Raw genomic sequence first — 17,076 nt, forward strand, 5'->3', positions numbered from 1 at the left:
CTCCTTCAATGTCAAAAATTACTCGGTCAAGAAGATACCGAGATGTATCATGTTCATCTTACGCCTTGCCTTTTAGCAAGACTTGATACCAATACGAGAGCTGTATGTCGCTACAGACTAGTGGTACCATACTGAAAGGAAGGGTGTATAAGGAACTCGTCTGAAACAGTCGAATTCGAAATGAGCGTGCGTACTCACAACAGCCATCTGGTAGCCAGGGTGAATGACAATGGATTCGACGTAGCGCAACTGCTGAGTAGCTTCGTCCTCGAAGAGGTAGTACTTTCCGACGTACACTATCCAATCCGACGGCTCTCCCCACCTGGAATTGTGCAAACAATTTTCTCTTCTCCTGAGGTGAAATGAAGAAAACGCTTCGTGAATCAAACAGCAGGGGACGAGCACTTTCGCTTGTCCTTGTAGGTGTATGTCCTCGTCCTAAGTCACGCTGTTACATTTTCAATCATTCAGTACCAGATAGCCTAATCTTCTACGTTTCTAAGTTACATTTTTCTTCGTGGTATTTTGTTTCGCTGCCTCGAAATATTGGTGCTTCTTGAACGCCATGCTCGTGCCACACGTTTAATACTCGGAGGTCATCGTACCACAAGCAGAGGCGTCTCGGTCGGTGTGTTTGCAGCCATGAATACAAAAATGTGCTCAAGTGCTACACTGGTGACCCAACTCTCAGAACGGACAGCATACATAGTGTTGTCTTCTTTAGTCGTGACAATAGTCACTTCGGGGCGTTTTTGCGGCCATGCTTTAACTCAAGTGGTTTGGGTCGAGTAAGCGACAGGACGGGTGAGGTCAATCATGCCTCGACGTTGACTCCTCACCTACACCGAAAATTCCGTGAGGTGGACCGGTCAACAGGAAAATCCATTGGCGCACTGAGATGCAGGATTCGAGCTTTGAGCTAGGTGAAATAACTTGAGTGAGTGAGTGAGTGAGTGAGTGAGTGAGTGAGTGAGTGATGTGAGTGAGTGAGTGAGTGAGTGAGTGAGATAACTTTATTTAGGTCCAGAGAAGACGCAGGGGAGACCCCGTGTCACTACCTGTTGGTTAATTCAATGCTTATTCCGCATTTATTTACGTACTTCCTCGTGCTGTATCCGAGATCTGTAGGTTTCCCACAGGTAATTTGACGCACTGATGAGTTTAGGAATGTTTCTCGCAGAGACTACATACAGTTTTCGCGGAGGTCAGGCTTAAGTGACCTTTATGACCTTCGTGGACTTATATCTCCAGGAGAAGCCCTTCGGTTGCTGTGAACCTTGTAAAAATATCATGATGTTGATGATGATATAAATTTGCCACAAAGGAGAACTCGCACCCACGTGCGGAAACAGTGGGCCGCCGATACGAGCCATTGCCTGTCGACGAGGGTGGCCCCGCACTTGTGTCCGTACACGGGGTCCTCGGCCAGCTTCAGCGATGCCTGCCACGGCCAGCTCTCGGGTTTCGCCTTGCTCCCACCAACGATGTACGCGTCCTCGTCGCCGTGAAACCGGAATGGGTCTGCCAGTGGTTGGCCACAGGTCTCCGACGCGACGCCACTAACCTCAGGACCTGGGGAGAATCGACAGACGCATAATTGGCGTCGATGTTAGCTTCTGATCGGTAGAAACAATGTAGGGCGTTGGGTTTTTCAGTTGTGATAAAATATTTTGGTTACAATGCAATATTACAGTGTGCTTCGATCTCTACCACGCTTCAGTGGCACTGACGTCACGACCTTAAACTACGGATATGTATGTCGATGTCAGTTCTGACGCAATAAACATCTTGCTTACTTGGTTATCGAACTCAAGCCGCATTAATTTAACTTCAACGAAATGCACTCCGTGGAAATCCGCAAAATGGGTGAGCGTTGTTTTGTGAAAGAAAAAAATTTTAATGCATCTGCTTGAAGCAGAACCTTACAAACAGCAACGTTGTTCGCCTTCTAGCGTTTTCAGGAAACTATTAATATTTTGCCAAACGAACAAATGCACGAAGCATCACCTGCGCTAAAAGAATGAAATCAGCTAATATATGTGACGTCATCACTTAACGGGCTACCTATAGGATGTGCTACCTATAGGAGTGTTGATCGATGGCAGCTGTGCCGCCATTCACGTTGAAATTTTTCTTTGCAACATAGCCTCGGCCTAAAGCAGGTACGCCACGTCATGACGTCTGATAGACATGGCGACGATCAAACATTAACAGCAAAGCAATGAAAACACGACACAGCGCAAGTGAAGACTTATTGGAATCACGGGAAGCTAGGCATGCGGGCAAACAACGTCGGTGGTGACACCTTGTGAGGGCTGCTTTTAGCCAAACCATGCCGAACTTATAGTGAGGCAAAGGATTGTGTTCCTATTACATGCTGGCATAAACACACTGACAGCTACCTAAGAGATGTCGTCACTTTAGCTGCGGTTGTCGGACACATCTTCCGGTATTATTTTGCGTTTCTACGCTATATAGTGCATCGCTTCGCTGAAGCTATCTAATGCAGTATTTCGTTGTCACAAAAACGTCGGATGCTTACCGCAGTTCTCCTCGTCCGTTCCGTCACCGCAGTCGTCGTTCCGGTCGCACCTTTTGCGTTCGTCCACGCATTGGCCATTGCGGCACCGTAGTTGTTCCTCCTTGCAACGTTCTGCAGAGTATTCGGAAGACAGACAAAAGCAGAGGTTTACATCCCAATGGATCATTTGAAATAATATATATATTCTGCGCATGCGCCAGAAAGGTATTTTTTAACCAAAATACTATCATCTGCCAACCAGTAGAACAAAGTACTGCTCCTGTTCAACAGCTTCGCCTTTACGTACCACCCTAAACCCCTATACTATGCTAAAATTTGGCGGTAGTAAAGGCTGTTGAATTTCCTCTAGGTGGCTACAGGTGCTCGGTGGCGGGGAATCATGAGGAAATTGATTTTCTCGTGCAAGCCTGTGGAAGTTCTTGGAAAGAGAATTCTTGGAAAGCCTTTGGGCTTCCGCTCCCACCTAGGGGGGACCGCGCTTAGATGAATGAAAGTAGTCTGGACGTTGGATGTTTTCTCTTACACACTTGTTGCCAGCTTTTTGATGTTGTTTCTGTGTTTTAGGACTGTCATTTTTATGTTTCTAAAAAAATATTTATCTCTATACCGCTCATACGATAAGTTGTGTATGCGATTTAGTAATTCTTTTCTTGTTCAAATCTCATGCATGTTCTTACTGCGTAATGCTTTGTGCAAGGCTTGAGAAATTCATTGTGAATTTGTTGTGAAGTGCTTGTGCACAATGCCAGCTGTTCCACGGGTGACCAGGACCTTGTCAGGCTCTTGCCTTTTGTCTTGGCGCCCTCTTTTCGTTGAAAAGAAAATAAACTTTCACTTTCACGTTCGTTTTTTTGTTCGGAAACAGCCGTGCAGAGCAGCTGCAGCTACAAATGGCCTATAAGAAAGTATACGCTGTCTACCCTTTTCTCGTGAATGTAAGAAGAATGGTGTCTTATTCAATTATTATTTGACGCATAACACGTAAGGAGCAGCAAGAAGGACGCTGGAAAGCAAGTTAAATCGCTGAACGAGGCCTGCTGCAGCGCAGGTAACAACATCGGAGATATAGGCCTTGTTTTCCAACCAGATCTTCTAGTGAGTGGTTCGGCCACTACACGGAAGAGGGCGCGCACTATTTTGCAAGTTGCTTATTACCAAATACAAATTCAGGCAGAACTCATCTACGATTGCTACCCAAGCATGCGTAGAGGCGAAACACGTCATGTATGAGGCATGCCGGGCTCCTCTTTCGAGCTTCCCGCTGGAAACGCTACGCCTTCTGGCGGCGGCCGCCGTGAAGTCCGCGAATCCCGTGGCACATGGACAGTGTCCCAAATTGGCGTCAAGGAGGTTCACTGAAGAGTGCGGCACATAGCCAGCTGCCCATAGCCAGGCGAACGGACAACAGCGTTTTAGCTTGCACTACCTTCGGGATCGGCTCGCATACTTGGTGGGATAGCTAGAAAGCCGAAAGAAAACTGCTGCTGACAACGCAAAGCATGCTAGTTCAAATTTGAAGATGTGCGGATCCAACGCGCTGTGGGCATTAGTTTAAGCGATGCTTTCAACTTGCGAGGACCGCCGTGCTTGTTTGCGACCATTTGCAAGCTTATAGAGCGCGCGACCCAATTGTACTCATTTTCCCAGTGAAACGCCTCACTCAATATAAACTCGCGGCACTCAAAAACGCAGGTCCCACGCATGACGACGAAGTAATTGCGTCGTCGACCGGTATGGCGACGGCATGACGTCAATGGGATGGCGACGCTGAAATGACGATGACGGCGGATTTGCGTTGGAGCTTGCGCCTGCGCTTAAGTGCGTCACGTGCCGGTTTGGCCGCCTCGGTTTACACTATACGTGGTACCGGTTTGCGCTATCTGAAAGACAGCCGCCAGCCTACATGCAAGCCAGCACCAGCAAAGTGTGGGACAAAAGCAAAGAAAGCTCAATCTTAAAAGTCGTAACTGTACAATATTGCCAGCTTGTCTTCTACTTTTGCCTTACACCAAAGCATTGCTGTAATCATGCTATCATTCGTGCGCAACAGCCTCTACACTTGTGAATGCTTGTGTCACTTCCGTAGCCAGATGGACCCTTCCTAATCAGACCGTGATCACATCGAGAACGCTGTAGCACATTCTGAAAGCCACGAGAGTACAACCAACTGCTCTGCAATGAATAGCGGCCGGACATGAGCAGTGTGCTTCGATTCGAAGTTCAGGCGGATCGTGTTAGCCGCTATCGCTGTCACCGAGTGTTTAGTTGCTTTCTGGGTCCGAGTTCGCCCATAAAATAAGTTTCATTGTTTCGTGAATCCTATCTGCTTGCGCTTCTGTATCTGCGCCGTCACTGCTAAGTGACGTCATCCGCACGTGCTTCTTCACCCTCCCCCCCTCCATGCTACTTCTGCACCGGACACTTCCGGGAAGGCGTCAGCCAAGACCAAGCCGCGAGGACCACACTCCAAAGTCGACTCCAGCCAACGCGAAGGTTTGCCCCCGGTGTACGTGCGGACTCCTATACAAGAAACCGCAACCACATTCCCAGAATCAAACACCACCAAAAATGTGAGTCAGAAATCATTCGCTATTAGGCCAACTTGTGCGTGCGAGTACTGTCTCGTCAGCAAACGGGAAGCTGTGTGGAGCGCTGCTTCGATTCTACACGCAAAGAGCATCGGGTAGCACATTATCTCGCTGTGTTCCTACCTACCGTGTCCCTTCATCAGTCCTCTTCCGCCAACAGGACTATTCTTGTGTGCCAACTATCCGGCTAATTGAATAAGATTATTTACCCGCCGTGGTGGCGTATAGTGGCTATGGCGTAATGGCTAAGGAGTTGCGCTACTAACCCCGAGGGCGCGGGATCGAATCCCAGCCGCATTTCAATGGGGGTGAAATGCAAAAACGCCCGTGTGCCCTTCATTGGGTGTACATTTAACAACGCTATAGGTGTTCAAACTTAATCCGGAGTCCCTCATTACGGTGTGCCTCACAATCAAATCACCTTCCTAATTTTCAAATTAGGAAGGTGATTTCCAATGGAAAAGATTTTAAGATACCTTATTCCGCCGTCTTCAGCGCCGCTATCTCTTGCGTAATTATTTTTTCCGCGCTTTACTCTGCAGAACAAAATACTAAAAGTGCCGCGTGATCACGCGCACACCAACGTACTGGTGCGCGCCCACAAGAAGAAGTAGCTTATTAATTGGAAAATGTAGAGAGGTCGGGCGGAAAATGGAGTGTCTGGCCTGCTACTCTGCGTAAGGGAAGGGGAAGAGGGGAAGAAAGAGGGTCACAATGAGGGATGATAATGGGAGAAACGAGGTGAAAGAACACATCGCATAAATGTTATCACAAGCATGAGTCCAGGCCCGTGTCGCCTAAGAAACGTGAAAGAGCACGCATTGTATTTATCATCTGCCAACTCTGTGGCTATGCGCCTAGCAAGAGGTCCTCCGGCAGTGGTCTATTGTCTAAATGCCTCAAGGTAGCTGCCTGTGTTAGTCTTTCGCGAGCATACACAGGGGACACCACGAGCACATGGTCTATACTCTCTACAACGCCACACACTGAACAGTCCGGGGAGGCTGCCCGTCCAATGATGTGCAAGTATTTGCGCGTAAAAGCGACGCCTAATCGCAGTCTGTGTATCAGGCAGGTATGAGGGCGTGGAATTCCAAGCAGAACAGAAAATTCTATATCGGCATCCAGCCTTTTAAGGCGGACGTGACGAGCGTCTGGCTAGGCCCAGTATCTTCTCGTCGCACTCCTCATTAATTAATTCCGATAGGAGGCATGTGATGTCTGGTCTAGAGAACGGCACTGCAGTTCGCAGGCCATTGCTGAGGGCGCCTTGCTTCAGCATCGGCCATCTCATTACCATTGAGCCCGCAGTGTCCCGTTATCCATCGGAACACTATTCGGTCGTGTTTTTCTTGAGCGCATGAACGTAGCTTGGTGATCTGCAGTGCCATAACCTGATATGCGGTGTGGCGCAGGAAACATCCCAAAATTTGCAGCGCGGGTTTTGAGTCCGTGAAAATGCACCACTCTTGAGGTCGTTCCCCGCAGATGTGGCGAATCGCTTCCAGAATAGCCACAAGCTCTGCAGCGGTTGATGTAGAATTATGATCTTGAATGAAACCTCGAGTCAGCTGCTGGGCGGGTATCACCACAGCTGCTGTCGATGCCTTTGGTGATGCGGATTCGTCAGTGTACACATGAACATAGGTCTGGTATTCTGACCAGATGTATGACAGAGCAAGTTGTTGTAGTCCGCAAACGGGAACCAATGATTTCTTTAGTATACCGGGGACATGCAGGCATACCGAAGGTTGAATCATCACCCACGGTGGTTTGACGGGGTCATATGGAAGGGCATAGCCTGATGTTATCTGGGGTAGATGGCAGCGGAGTGCACTTGTGAAACTGCTGTCCGGCCGCTCAGGCAGAACCGACGTCAATTGATGGCGATGGTGTCGTGTCAGCAAGCGTAAATCACGACGAGGTCATGGCGAGGTCGGTTCGTGGCGAAACACGAAGTGGTTCGTAGGACAGGTATACCAATAATGGGCATACGCGGGCTCTCAATTGTGCCTTTGTTGGAGGAACGCCGTGGCAAGCCAAGGCATATTTTGAGTGCCTGTGCTTGAACGCTCTCTAATGTCCGTAAGCCGGAAATACTCAAGTTTGAGAGTATCGGGAGGCTGTAACGAATGTAGCGTACGAATAGAGACTGATGAAGTCGTAGTAAAGAGCCTTCCACGGGGCCCCATTTCATGCCTGCTACGAAGCGAAGAACATGGCAAAACATATTACGTTTTTGCTTCAGCATATTAACATGCCTCGACCATGACAAACCGCGGTCAATGATAATGCCCAAGAATCTGTGGTGGGAGACAGTTGTGGGCGCGTTGTACCAGTAGCCCAGATGCAGATATCTGCATATGCACTGCTGTGGATGTGAGCTGGAAGTTCGCTCACCAGGCCAATCAGTGCCACATTGAATAATCTTGAGCTGAAAACTCCTCCCTGAGGAACTCCACGGCATACCTGATGACGATTAGTCTCTCCGACAGGCGTGGATATGTAAACAAAACGGCCGCTGAGGTAGCTCACAATCCACTGGTAGAGCCGGCCGCCAACGCCCAAGTCATCTAGGGCATCGAGAATGGCTTTATGAAGGATGTTGTCGTAGGCCTCTTTGCTGTTTAAGAAAACAGCGGCGACGAGTCGACGTCGACGTTTTTTATGTTCCATTGTCGTTACGAGGTCAATGACGCTGTCAATCGAAGAACGAATCCGCCGAAAATCGGTCATCATGTCCGGATAAAGATCATTCCTCTCCAGAAACCATTCGAGCCTCGCCACGACCATTCGTTCCATAACTTATCCAATACAGCTGGCTAATGCAACTGGCCGGTATGATGCAAGCTCATAAGCAGCCTTTCCAGGCTTCAAGAGAGAAACCAGGCGGCTGATCTTCCACTGCTCCGGAACAATACCGGAAACCCATGTGTCATTGTAATAATAGCGCAGCACAGGGCGACCAGCCGTACCAAGGTGAGAGAGAGACGAATACCAAATCCCGTCAGGGCCAGGAGCAGATGATTCAAAAGAACAAACTGCGCTTAATCGTGGCCTCCGAGATCGCAACGGCGCATCTCTGAGGCCACGGCTCATTACCCGACTCAGCAAACGCCTGGAAGCGTCATGCTGTCTGTGTTCGCGCTGGCTTCCGCTGAACTCGAGCTGCGTGTTCCGCGTGACGTTCGCAGCCAACGAGCTTTCCGAGTGAGGTGGTGAGCCAGACAGCGCGCACAGCCCGATTTCGGGGGCCATGAGTGAGCGGTAGCCTCCGCGATCAGCTGCGCAGTGCACCGTTCTGCAGGAGCCGATCGCGGAGACAACGAGTGAGCGGAGTTAGTTTCCTCGAATCACATTTGGGGCCACTGGTGTCGCGGCGCGCAGTCGCGTAATCATGCGACTCTTTTCGTTGCGCCTAAAGTTCTCTAAACTATATATATTCAAATATCTAAAGCGGGCAAATCGTTAAATTTAGAAGGGGTCAACACATAGAGCATAGCGTGATATAGAAGTAGGGAACGGCGTTGCATGTAGGCTCCCTATATAGAAGTTATCTCGACAGGCATAACGCACGTGGAAACCACCTGAAACGTTACGATAGGTGGGCCTATCTTTGTCGAAGCGCTTCCGAGCGATTGTCCTCACCACAGGCAGGATGACCGCCGCAGCCAGCCTGGTCACTCGCATAGCTAGCCATGGGGTTAATTCTTCAGCCTTCTCTGAAAGTCAAGGGTTCTAGCGGAAGCAATACTACGTTTAGTTCATAGCGTGTGACCTTTAACCTAACACTAACAAAAGAAAGCTTCATTCGTTCCTTGACGATTTCTAACGGACATATCCTTTGCGCTCCGCGACGCTTTACTTCTCGATGCACGCTTTAGGAAGCTTTAATTACGGAGCTCCCATCTAAATACATGGGAACTCCAGGAATCGTTTTTCTCAGCAATTGCAGTGCTAGGAATATAATTAGATTTGTTGTACTTTAAAGAAAATGTTGAAATCTAGTGACGGTAGGAAGATAATTTTTTTTTTTATTTCGGCCATCAATATTCTTTATTTTTGCATTTCTGTTAGGGACCGCAACCACCAGTGACTTATGCATCGGTGACCAAGGTAGGCAAACAATCCATAGATATGCTTGCGTGAAGAGTCCGACTGCCTTCATTACCCGCCGTGGAGGATAGCGGCTGTGGCGTTGCGCTTCCAACCACGAGGTTGCAGGATCGAATCCCGGCCGCTGCTGCCACATTTCGATGGGGGCGAAATGCAAGAACGCCTGTGTACCGTGCATTGGGTGCACGTTGAAGAACCCCACGTGGTCAAAATTATTCCCGAGTCTCCCGCTACGGCGTGCCTCATAATAAGGTCGTGGTTTTGGCGCATGAAGAAACGCTGAATTAAATCATTTTTTTTAACTGCATTCATTCCTCAGCATGTTCCATTCATCGTATCTATTTCGGCTAGCTAATGCTCTTTTCATGCTTGCAAGTGCTGCGGTGTTGTCTTTTCCCTTGCTGCCAAGAGCACTCGACACCCCCGCAAAATTAACCACTCACTCGTTCATTTTACTCGTTCGCTATCTCACTAGCTCACTCACCGAATCAATGAATCCTTGATCACTCACCGGTGACGGGAGCGTCGGTGAGGTAGTATCGTGCGACGAACCCTAGTCCCGGTGTGCCCAGCCTTCCGGAGGTGAATACGAGCGTGGCTGGAGTGTTGGCCGGAAGCGCGTAGTCGCGCGGCAGCCAGGGTCCGCACCAGCGAGCCAGAGGCGTCGCGGATCCCTGATCGTCGAGGGCCGAGCCCAGCGCGACCGGATTCTGCTGCTTCTCGGCCAATTGCTGCTGCTGCTGAGGCTGCGGGCGCCACTCGCCGGCGTACAAGGCCACCCGGTCACGGACGCAGTCCAGGGAGTCTTGCAGCGAGAACTCCTCGAACGCCAAATTGATTACCTGAAGCGGCAAGGGGTCAATATCGTGACGTTAATTGTATACTCTCGTGCTCAATTTGGTTTCTACGTACGATAATAGACCCTTTAGTGTAGGGGTGGGCAACTATTTTTCCTGAAGGTTGGGGGAGGGGGGGGGGGAGGGGGCGGACTAAATCTGTCTAAGAGAAACTAAGACTGTGTTGGAGGGCCGGACCGAACTAAATTCTATGCTACATTTATTCTTTTGGCTCCTTCTGCCGGTAGAAGTATGCGGCGGTGAGGTTAAGGAAATGTGAATAGGTATATTGAAAACACCAACGAGGCCATTTCACCCACAATAAAAACGTTTATTCAACATTCCTAATCAACCCACAATCACAGAGAGAATGGTGAAAAGTGTGAACTACAAAGAAATCTAATGATACAAAAACGATATGCATGTAATTGCATGTGGTTCTTTTTACAGCAAAAACCCTATAGCAAGAGAAATATGTATGCATGTATGTACGTACGTATCTTTTTATGTATGTATGTATGTATGTATGTATGTATGTATGTATGTATGTGTGTATGTATGTATGTATGTATGTATGTATGTATGTATGTATGTATGTATGTATGTATGTATGTATGTATGTATGTATGTATGTGTACAGAACGATCAGCGAGGCAGTCGCGCCACACCTCACTCCGTTTGCAATGTGCTGTACGAGATAGATTGACCGCACCAGCCAATATATCGCGAAATGGAAACACGTATAGAGATGCGCTCAAATTTCGCATTAGGGAGTGTCGTAATCGCCGGTGAATTGTTCGTTCTTTTTTAATTGCACTGTCTTGTAAATCGGCCCACATTTTTAGGCTGCACTATCCCCTCGATCGGCCCAGGACAGAGACTATAAATGCACATACCCAATACGGAAATGCGGGATTAACTCGTCAAGAAAAGCCACTGTCTTCAGAAATTTGTTCTGCATGTCCACTTTTCACTGCCACTGCTCGTCTCTGTTGAAGCACGGTGCGGCTTCACGGCATTAGTGAACGTTTTGCCGTGAAGCTGCGTTGGGCGTTTTATAATTTCGTTTCACGGTACAACTTCACGGCAATGCGTTACGCATTACCGTGAAGTCTTACCAGCAAAATTCTCGTGTCATTCCCATTCTCAATATGCACTGCTAGCAATGAATATGATCATTGCAGAAGTTTACTGTTTCGCAGCTTGCCGAGAAAAGCACATTATTCGCGAGCAGATATGGGAAAAAGGTGGGCTGTTGTACCCACCGATAATTCACAAAAAGGTATGATAAATCGCTATCGACACCCAGGCGATACCTAACACCTTATCAAAGCTTCCTGCACCATTTCGCAGCACTCCGCTTCGAAATATATAACCTCATAATCATCCAGGTATGCCTTTGTCAAGTACTTGAAAACCTTCCGTTTACTTTCGATGCCTAACAATCGCCTTTTTATTGGTGTAACCTTAGGTATCGCAATCCCACTACCCATGGATCCACCTGCATTGTCTCCAATGCGACGTACTGAGCATATATATATATATATATATATATATATATATATATATATATATATTGCGAGGCAGCTGTTCAACCTCGACGGTTTATTATGCAGGCCGCGCGCTCAAGCGAATGACGCTGGCCATGATGATGAGTATATACAGATGAAGAAGATGAAGGGGTAATATAATGCTCACACAATTACCCCCGCGCATGGAAGCGGCCAACCTGGCCGCTGGCTATGGCGGCGAACGCCGTATGAAAGGCTTTAAACGTGAAACATGCACAATCTCTGTGGTACGGCAGCGGCCGTCCAAAGGCGTAACAACGGGCGCGACACGATAGCTAACTGGCGAAGTCTGTTCCTGAACTGTGTAAGGTCCGACAAAACGGGACTGAAATTTCTCGCATAAACCAGGAACGCGAACTGGAGTCCACAGCAACACTTCGTCTCCAGGCTGGAAGGAAACGACACGGTGGGAGGCATCATATATAGCGAGTTTTGCGGTCGTGTTGACTGGCGTCGGTGTTGAGGCGGGCGTGTTGGCGACACTGGGTAATTCGCGAAACAAATTGCTCACACGTTGATGTGGACGAGGGCACGGGGACGTCAAAGAAAGAGACGTCGAGGACAGTGATTGGTTGACGACCATACACAAGGAAAAAGGGCGAGTACCCCGTTGTGCGTTGGACGGCCGTGTTGTAAGCGAAGGTGACGAATGGGAGAATAACATCCCAATTGGTGTGATCAGGGTTGATGTACATTGAAATCATGTCGGACAGCGTACGATGAAAGCGCTCTGTGAGGCCATTAGTTTGAGGGTGGTAGCTGGAAGTCGTTTTATGGATGGTATTGGACGCACGGAGAACATCGTCGAGAAGTTTAGACAGAAAGGTCCTGCCGCGGTCACTCAAAAGAATACGTGGGGCTCCGTGTCGTAAAAAGATGGTTTCCAAGAAAAAGGATGCAACCTCCGCTGCGGAACCGGAAGGTAGTGCGGCTGTTTCAGCGTACCGTGTCAAGTGGTCTACAGCTGTGACAATCCATCGTTTACCGCCAGCCGTTAAGGGTAGTGGTCCATACAAGTCGATACCAACTACTGCGAAAGGAGCTTCAGGATACGGGACAGGTTGTAGCAGTCCAGCTGGAGGTGAGGTCAGTCGTTTGCGGTGTTGGCAGATCGAACAGGAAGCCACGTATTTTGCTACGCTTGTTGCAAGTCCAGGCCAAGAGAAGCGGCTGCGAATTCGCTCATAGGTTTTATGAAAACCAAAGTGACCGGCAGTGGGATCGTCATGAAAGGTCTCCAGTATCTGGGTCCGAAGTGATCGGGGAACTACAGGGACCCAACGGTGTCCTTCGGGATGAAACACGTGCCGGTATAGCACCGAATTTTCAATCTTGTGGTTCTTCAACTGCCGACGGAGTCGAGCGTTAGGTGTGCGAGAGGATCCCCGAATACGTTCCATAACGGAGTGGCAGTAGGAGTCACTACGTTGGCAAGTTGCAAACGTATGAGAATGGCTAGGTGGGAGCCGGTCGAGAGCTGCGAGTGAAGGAAATGCAGGAGAGACGTCCAGCGGGTTGCTCATAGAAGGTGGTAAGCAGGCAGTGTTTGAAGGCGGTGGTAGGGGACAACGAGAGAGAGCATCGGCATCCTGGTGTTTCTTTCCAGACTTGTAGGTGACGTCGAAGTCGTATTCTTGTAAACGAAGTATCCAACGGCCTGAGACGTCCCGTTAAATTTTTTACCGTCGCCAACCAGCACAAGGCGTGGTGATCAGTAACGACCGTAAAGTGGCGGCCGTGCAGATAAGGCCGGAATTTTTGGACGGACCAAACAACGGCAAGACACTCTTGCTCGGTAATCGTATAATTTTTCTCTGCAGGTGTTAGCGTGCGACTTGCGTATGCGACCACACGTTCTTCGGAAGTTTGCTGACGTTGCAGAAGAACAGCGCCGATACCATGGCCGCTGGCGTCAGTATGTAGAAGAGTGGGTGCGGTGTTGTCGAAATGACAAAGCACAGGTTCGGACGTGAGGGCACGCTTGAGGGCGTCAAAAGCAGTTTGGCATTCGTCCGACCATACATAGGGAGCTCCAGAAGGAAGTAGTTGATGGAGCGGCGCCGCAATGGTGGCAAAGTTACGTATGAAGCGCCGGAAATACGAGGCTAGGCCAAGGAAGCTACGCAAGTCTTTGGCGCGTTGAGGCCTGGGGAAGCGCAGGACAGCGGTAATCTTATCAGGGTCAGGTCGAATGCCCTCCTTGCTGACAAGGTGGCCGAGTACTTTAATGGTTTTGCTGGCGAAGTGGCACTTTTTTGTATTCAGCTGAAGGCCGGCAGCAGAGAGGCATGTCAAGACTTCGTCGAGGCGCTGCAAGTGCTGATGGAAGGTCGACGAAAATATGACGATGTCGTCAAGGTAGCATAAGCAAGTCTTCCACTTTAGGCCCCGTAGTACGGTGTCAATCATCCGCTCAAATGTGGCGGGAGCATTACACAGGCCGAAAGGCATTACGTTAAATTCGTAAAGTCCATCGGGTGTGGCAAAGGCAGTTTTTTCCTTGTCTTCTTCGTGCATGGGGATCTGCCAGTATCCGGAGCGTAGATCAAGGCTGGTGAAATACTCCGCGCCTTGTAATGAATCTAACGCATCATCGATTCGGGGAAGTGGATATACATCTTTGCGGGTTATTTTGTTCAAGGCACGGTAGTCTACGCAAAATCGCACTGAGCCGTCTTTCTTACGCACCAAAACGACAGGTGACGACCAAGGGCTTGAGGAAGGGCGGATGATGCTTCGTTTCAGCATGTCGGCAACGTGGGTATCGATGATCTGGCGTTCGGCGGAAGAAACACGATATGGCCGCCGGCGCACGATGGAAGTTCCATCTGTGTGTATGCGATGAGCCGTTGCAGAAGTCTGTCCCAGAAGAGGAGAGTGCACGTCGAAGGAGTCTTTATGCTTGGATAACAACGCCAGTAACTCTTCCGTCTGCTGTGGAGTTAGATCAGTGCTGATTGCACTAGCGAGAACAGAAGCAGGGGCGTTCTCTATAGCTGTAGGTGCCTGTGAAACAGCAGTAGTCGAGGTAAGCACAGAGACAGGCTGAGTGTCCAAGACGCAAATGACAACAGCGCCTTTAGGAAGAAGTACTGGCTCAGTGGTTGTGTTGAGTACAGCCAAAGTGGCCGTACCGTTGGTGAAGCGAACAAGGCTAGGTGCCAGAGCAATCCCTTTGGATAGGCAACGAGCTGATGGTACAACTAAAACGTCACCATCGGCGATGTCAGAGTTAACAACAAGAAGTTGTTCGCGGCCAGGAGGCACCATACAATCGTCAGCAGTTCGTAAGCGAAGGCGCGGGTCGGGCACGTCATCGGAATTGTCGGTCTCGGTCAAGTTAACGAGGCGTTGACGGCACGAAATGAAAGCGGACGCCGAAGAGAGAAAGTCCCACCCTAGTATAAGCATGTGAGCACAGGAAGTCAACACGGCGAACTGAATATGGTGGCGAATCCCGTCAATCGAAACTCGAACTGTGCATTGCGCCGATGGCCGAATCACAACATTATTTGCGCCATGTAGAATAGCTCCATTGTAAGGTGTAGTAACCTTGCGTAGACGAGAGCACAAGTCAGCGTGAATAACAGAAATAGCTGCGCCCGTATCAATCAATGCAGGAACGGGTACACCTTCTACACACACTAATAAAGTATTGGCCGGGCACACTGGAGGAATTGTAGTCTGTGCGGGCCATGCAGCTTTCCCTCCAAAAACTGCACCATCTAGTTTTCCGATCGGTAGTCAGGAGTGCGGGAGGCCGGTAGCAGAGGTGATGTCGAGCGTCGGAGAGGGGAAGGCGAGCGGCGGCGCCCTGGACGGTAGTTGCGAGGCTCTTCGGGATTTGGAGGCGGAGTAAGTGAGCGTTGGGAAAGCCGGCGCTGGTAGGGACTTGGAAGAGGCAACGGGTCTCGCTCGTAAACATCGTAACCACGGCGTTCGTCCTGTTGTCGTCTTCGACAAAAGCGCGATATGTGCCCGCGAATACCGCAGTAATAACAAATGGGGCGGGGCGAAGGCCGGGTAGGATAATATGCTGTGGCAGGTGCACGAGGTGCCAGAGTCGCCAGATGGTTGGGAGTAGCAGGAGCAGGAGGCGTTGTCTGAACGAACGCTGGTGGCATAGCCGCAACCTGAGCATACGAGGGCGCCGGCGAAGGAGGGGCACAGCCCACAGTGCAGGTCATGGAGGACAGCTCCTCTTTGATGATGTCGCGCAGGCCAGGAACCGAAGGTTGCGACTGAAGAACGGGAGGACTGCGCAGGCCGTACACTTGGAGCTCCTCGCGTATGAGAGTCCGAATCAGGACACGCAGGTCCGTATCCGAGGAAGGAGGCATGTCACAGGCGACAGGTTGTAAACGGATGGCCTGCAGGGCGTCCAGATGCTGGCAAGTCGCGATAACATCGTTAACGGTATTTGGATTCTTGATGGCCAGTGCGTTGAACGCGACGTGGGCAATGCCCTTGAGGATATGACGAACACGATCAGATTCAGTCATGGCTGCGTCAACCCGGCGACAAAGGGCGAGGACGTCCTCGATATAAGAGGTGTATGTTTCCCCGGGAAGTTGCATGCGTGCATCAAGCTTTTTCTTGGCTACCTCAGAGCGGACGTTTGGGGCGCCGAAAATTTGCCGAAGCTGGTGTCTGAAAGCCGCCCAGTCAGAGAAGGAGCGCTCATGGTTAAGAAACCAAGTCCTGGCAACGTCAGTGAGGTATAATGCGACGCTCCGGAGCTTGTGAGAATCATCCCACCGGTTAGACTCACTCACTCGGTCATAATTGTCCAGCCAGTCGTCAACTTCCTCACTAGGAAGGCCAGCGAACATGGTGGGATCGTGCTGCCGCGTGCTGACGGTCCATGAAGGAACGGACGGTGGGGCAGAGACGGTGGCGCTGGGGGCTCCTGGTGGATCTTCTTGGGACATGGTGGCTGAAAGGCGGGGCAAGCGGCGACCGGAACGAAGCTCCAGGGAAACTCGAAGTCGTAGAGGACCAAGGGATCGAGAGCACTCTCCACCACTTGCGAGGCAGCTGTTCAACCTCGACGGTTTATTATGCAGGCCGCGCGCTCAAGCGAATGACGCTGGCCATGATGATGAGTATATACAGATGAAGAAGATGAAGGGGTAATATAATGCTCACAATATATATATATATATATATATATTAAGAGAGAGAGAGAGAGAGAGAAAGCGCCACATCTGTTATTTCTAATATTGTATGTGGCTGGGATAGTGGAGAAAAGGTCACGCGGATTCATTGCAACGTTTCTGCGTAATAATGCGTCCACGGTCTATGTGTGGTGATCAGGGCAGCCGAGGAGGACGTTGTGGACATATGGGCTAGCAATGGTTGGTGCATGCAAAAGCCGGAAAACTGAACGAGTTACCACGCACGCCGCGGCTCAACCACACCAG

At 49.8% G+C, this 17,076-nt stretch overlaps 1 protein-coding gene across 1 annotated transcript in view; it reads right to left on the reverse strand.

The window, feature by feature from the left end:
- Window positions 1-17,076, reverse strand: part of LOC119433987 (transmembrane protease serine 9) — a 28,049-nt gene that overhangs the window by 4,622 nt on the left and 6,351 nt on the right. Inside the window, exons 3-6 of the mRNA XM_037701281.2 lie at window positions 9,758-10,088; window positions 2,543-2,653; window positions 1,341-1,572; window positions 199-322 (exon numbers count right to left, since the gene is read on the reverse strand). Coding sequence (XP_037557209.1) covers window positions 199-322; window positions 1,341-1,572; window positions 2,543-2,653; window positions 9,758-10,088 — 798 coding nt within the window. The remainder of the gene's footprint in view (window positions 1-198; window positions 323-1,340; window positions 1,573-2,542; window positions 2,654-9,757; window positions 10,089-17,076) is intronic.

The sequence above is a fragment of the Dermacentor silvarum genome, chromosome 11, assembly GCF_013339745.2.
Source record: "Dermacentor silvarum isolate Dsil-2018 chromosome 11, BIME_Dsil_1.4, whole genome shotgun sequence".
NCBI lineage: Eukaryota > Metazoa > Arthropoda > Arachnida > Ixodida > Ixodidae > Dermacentor > Dermacentor silvarum.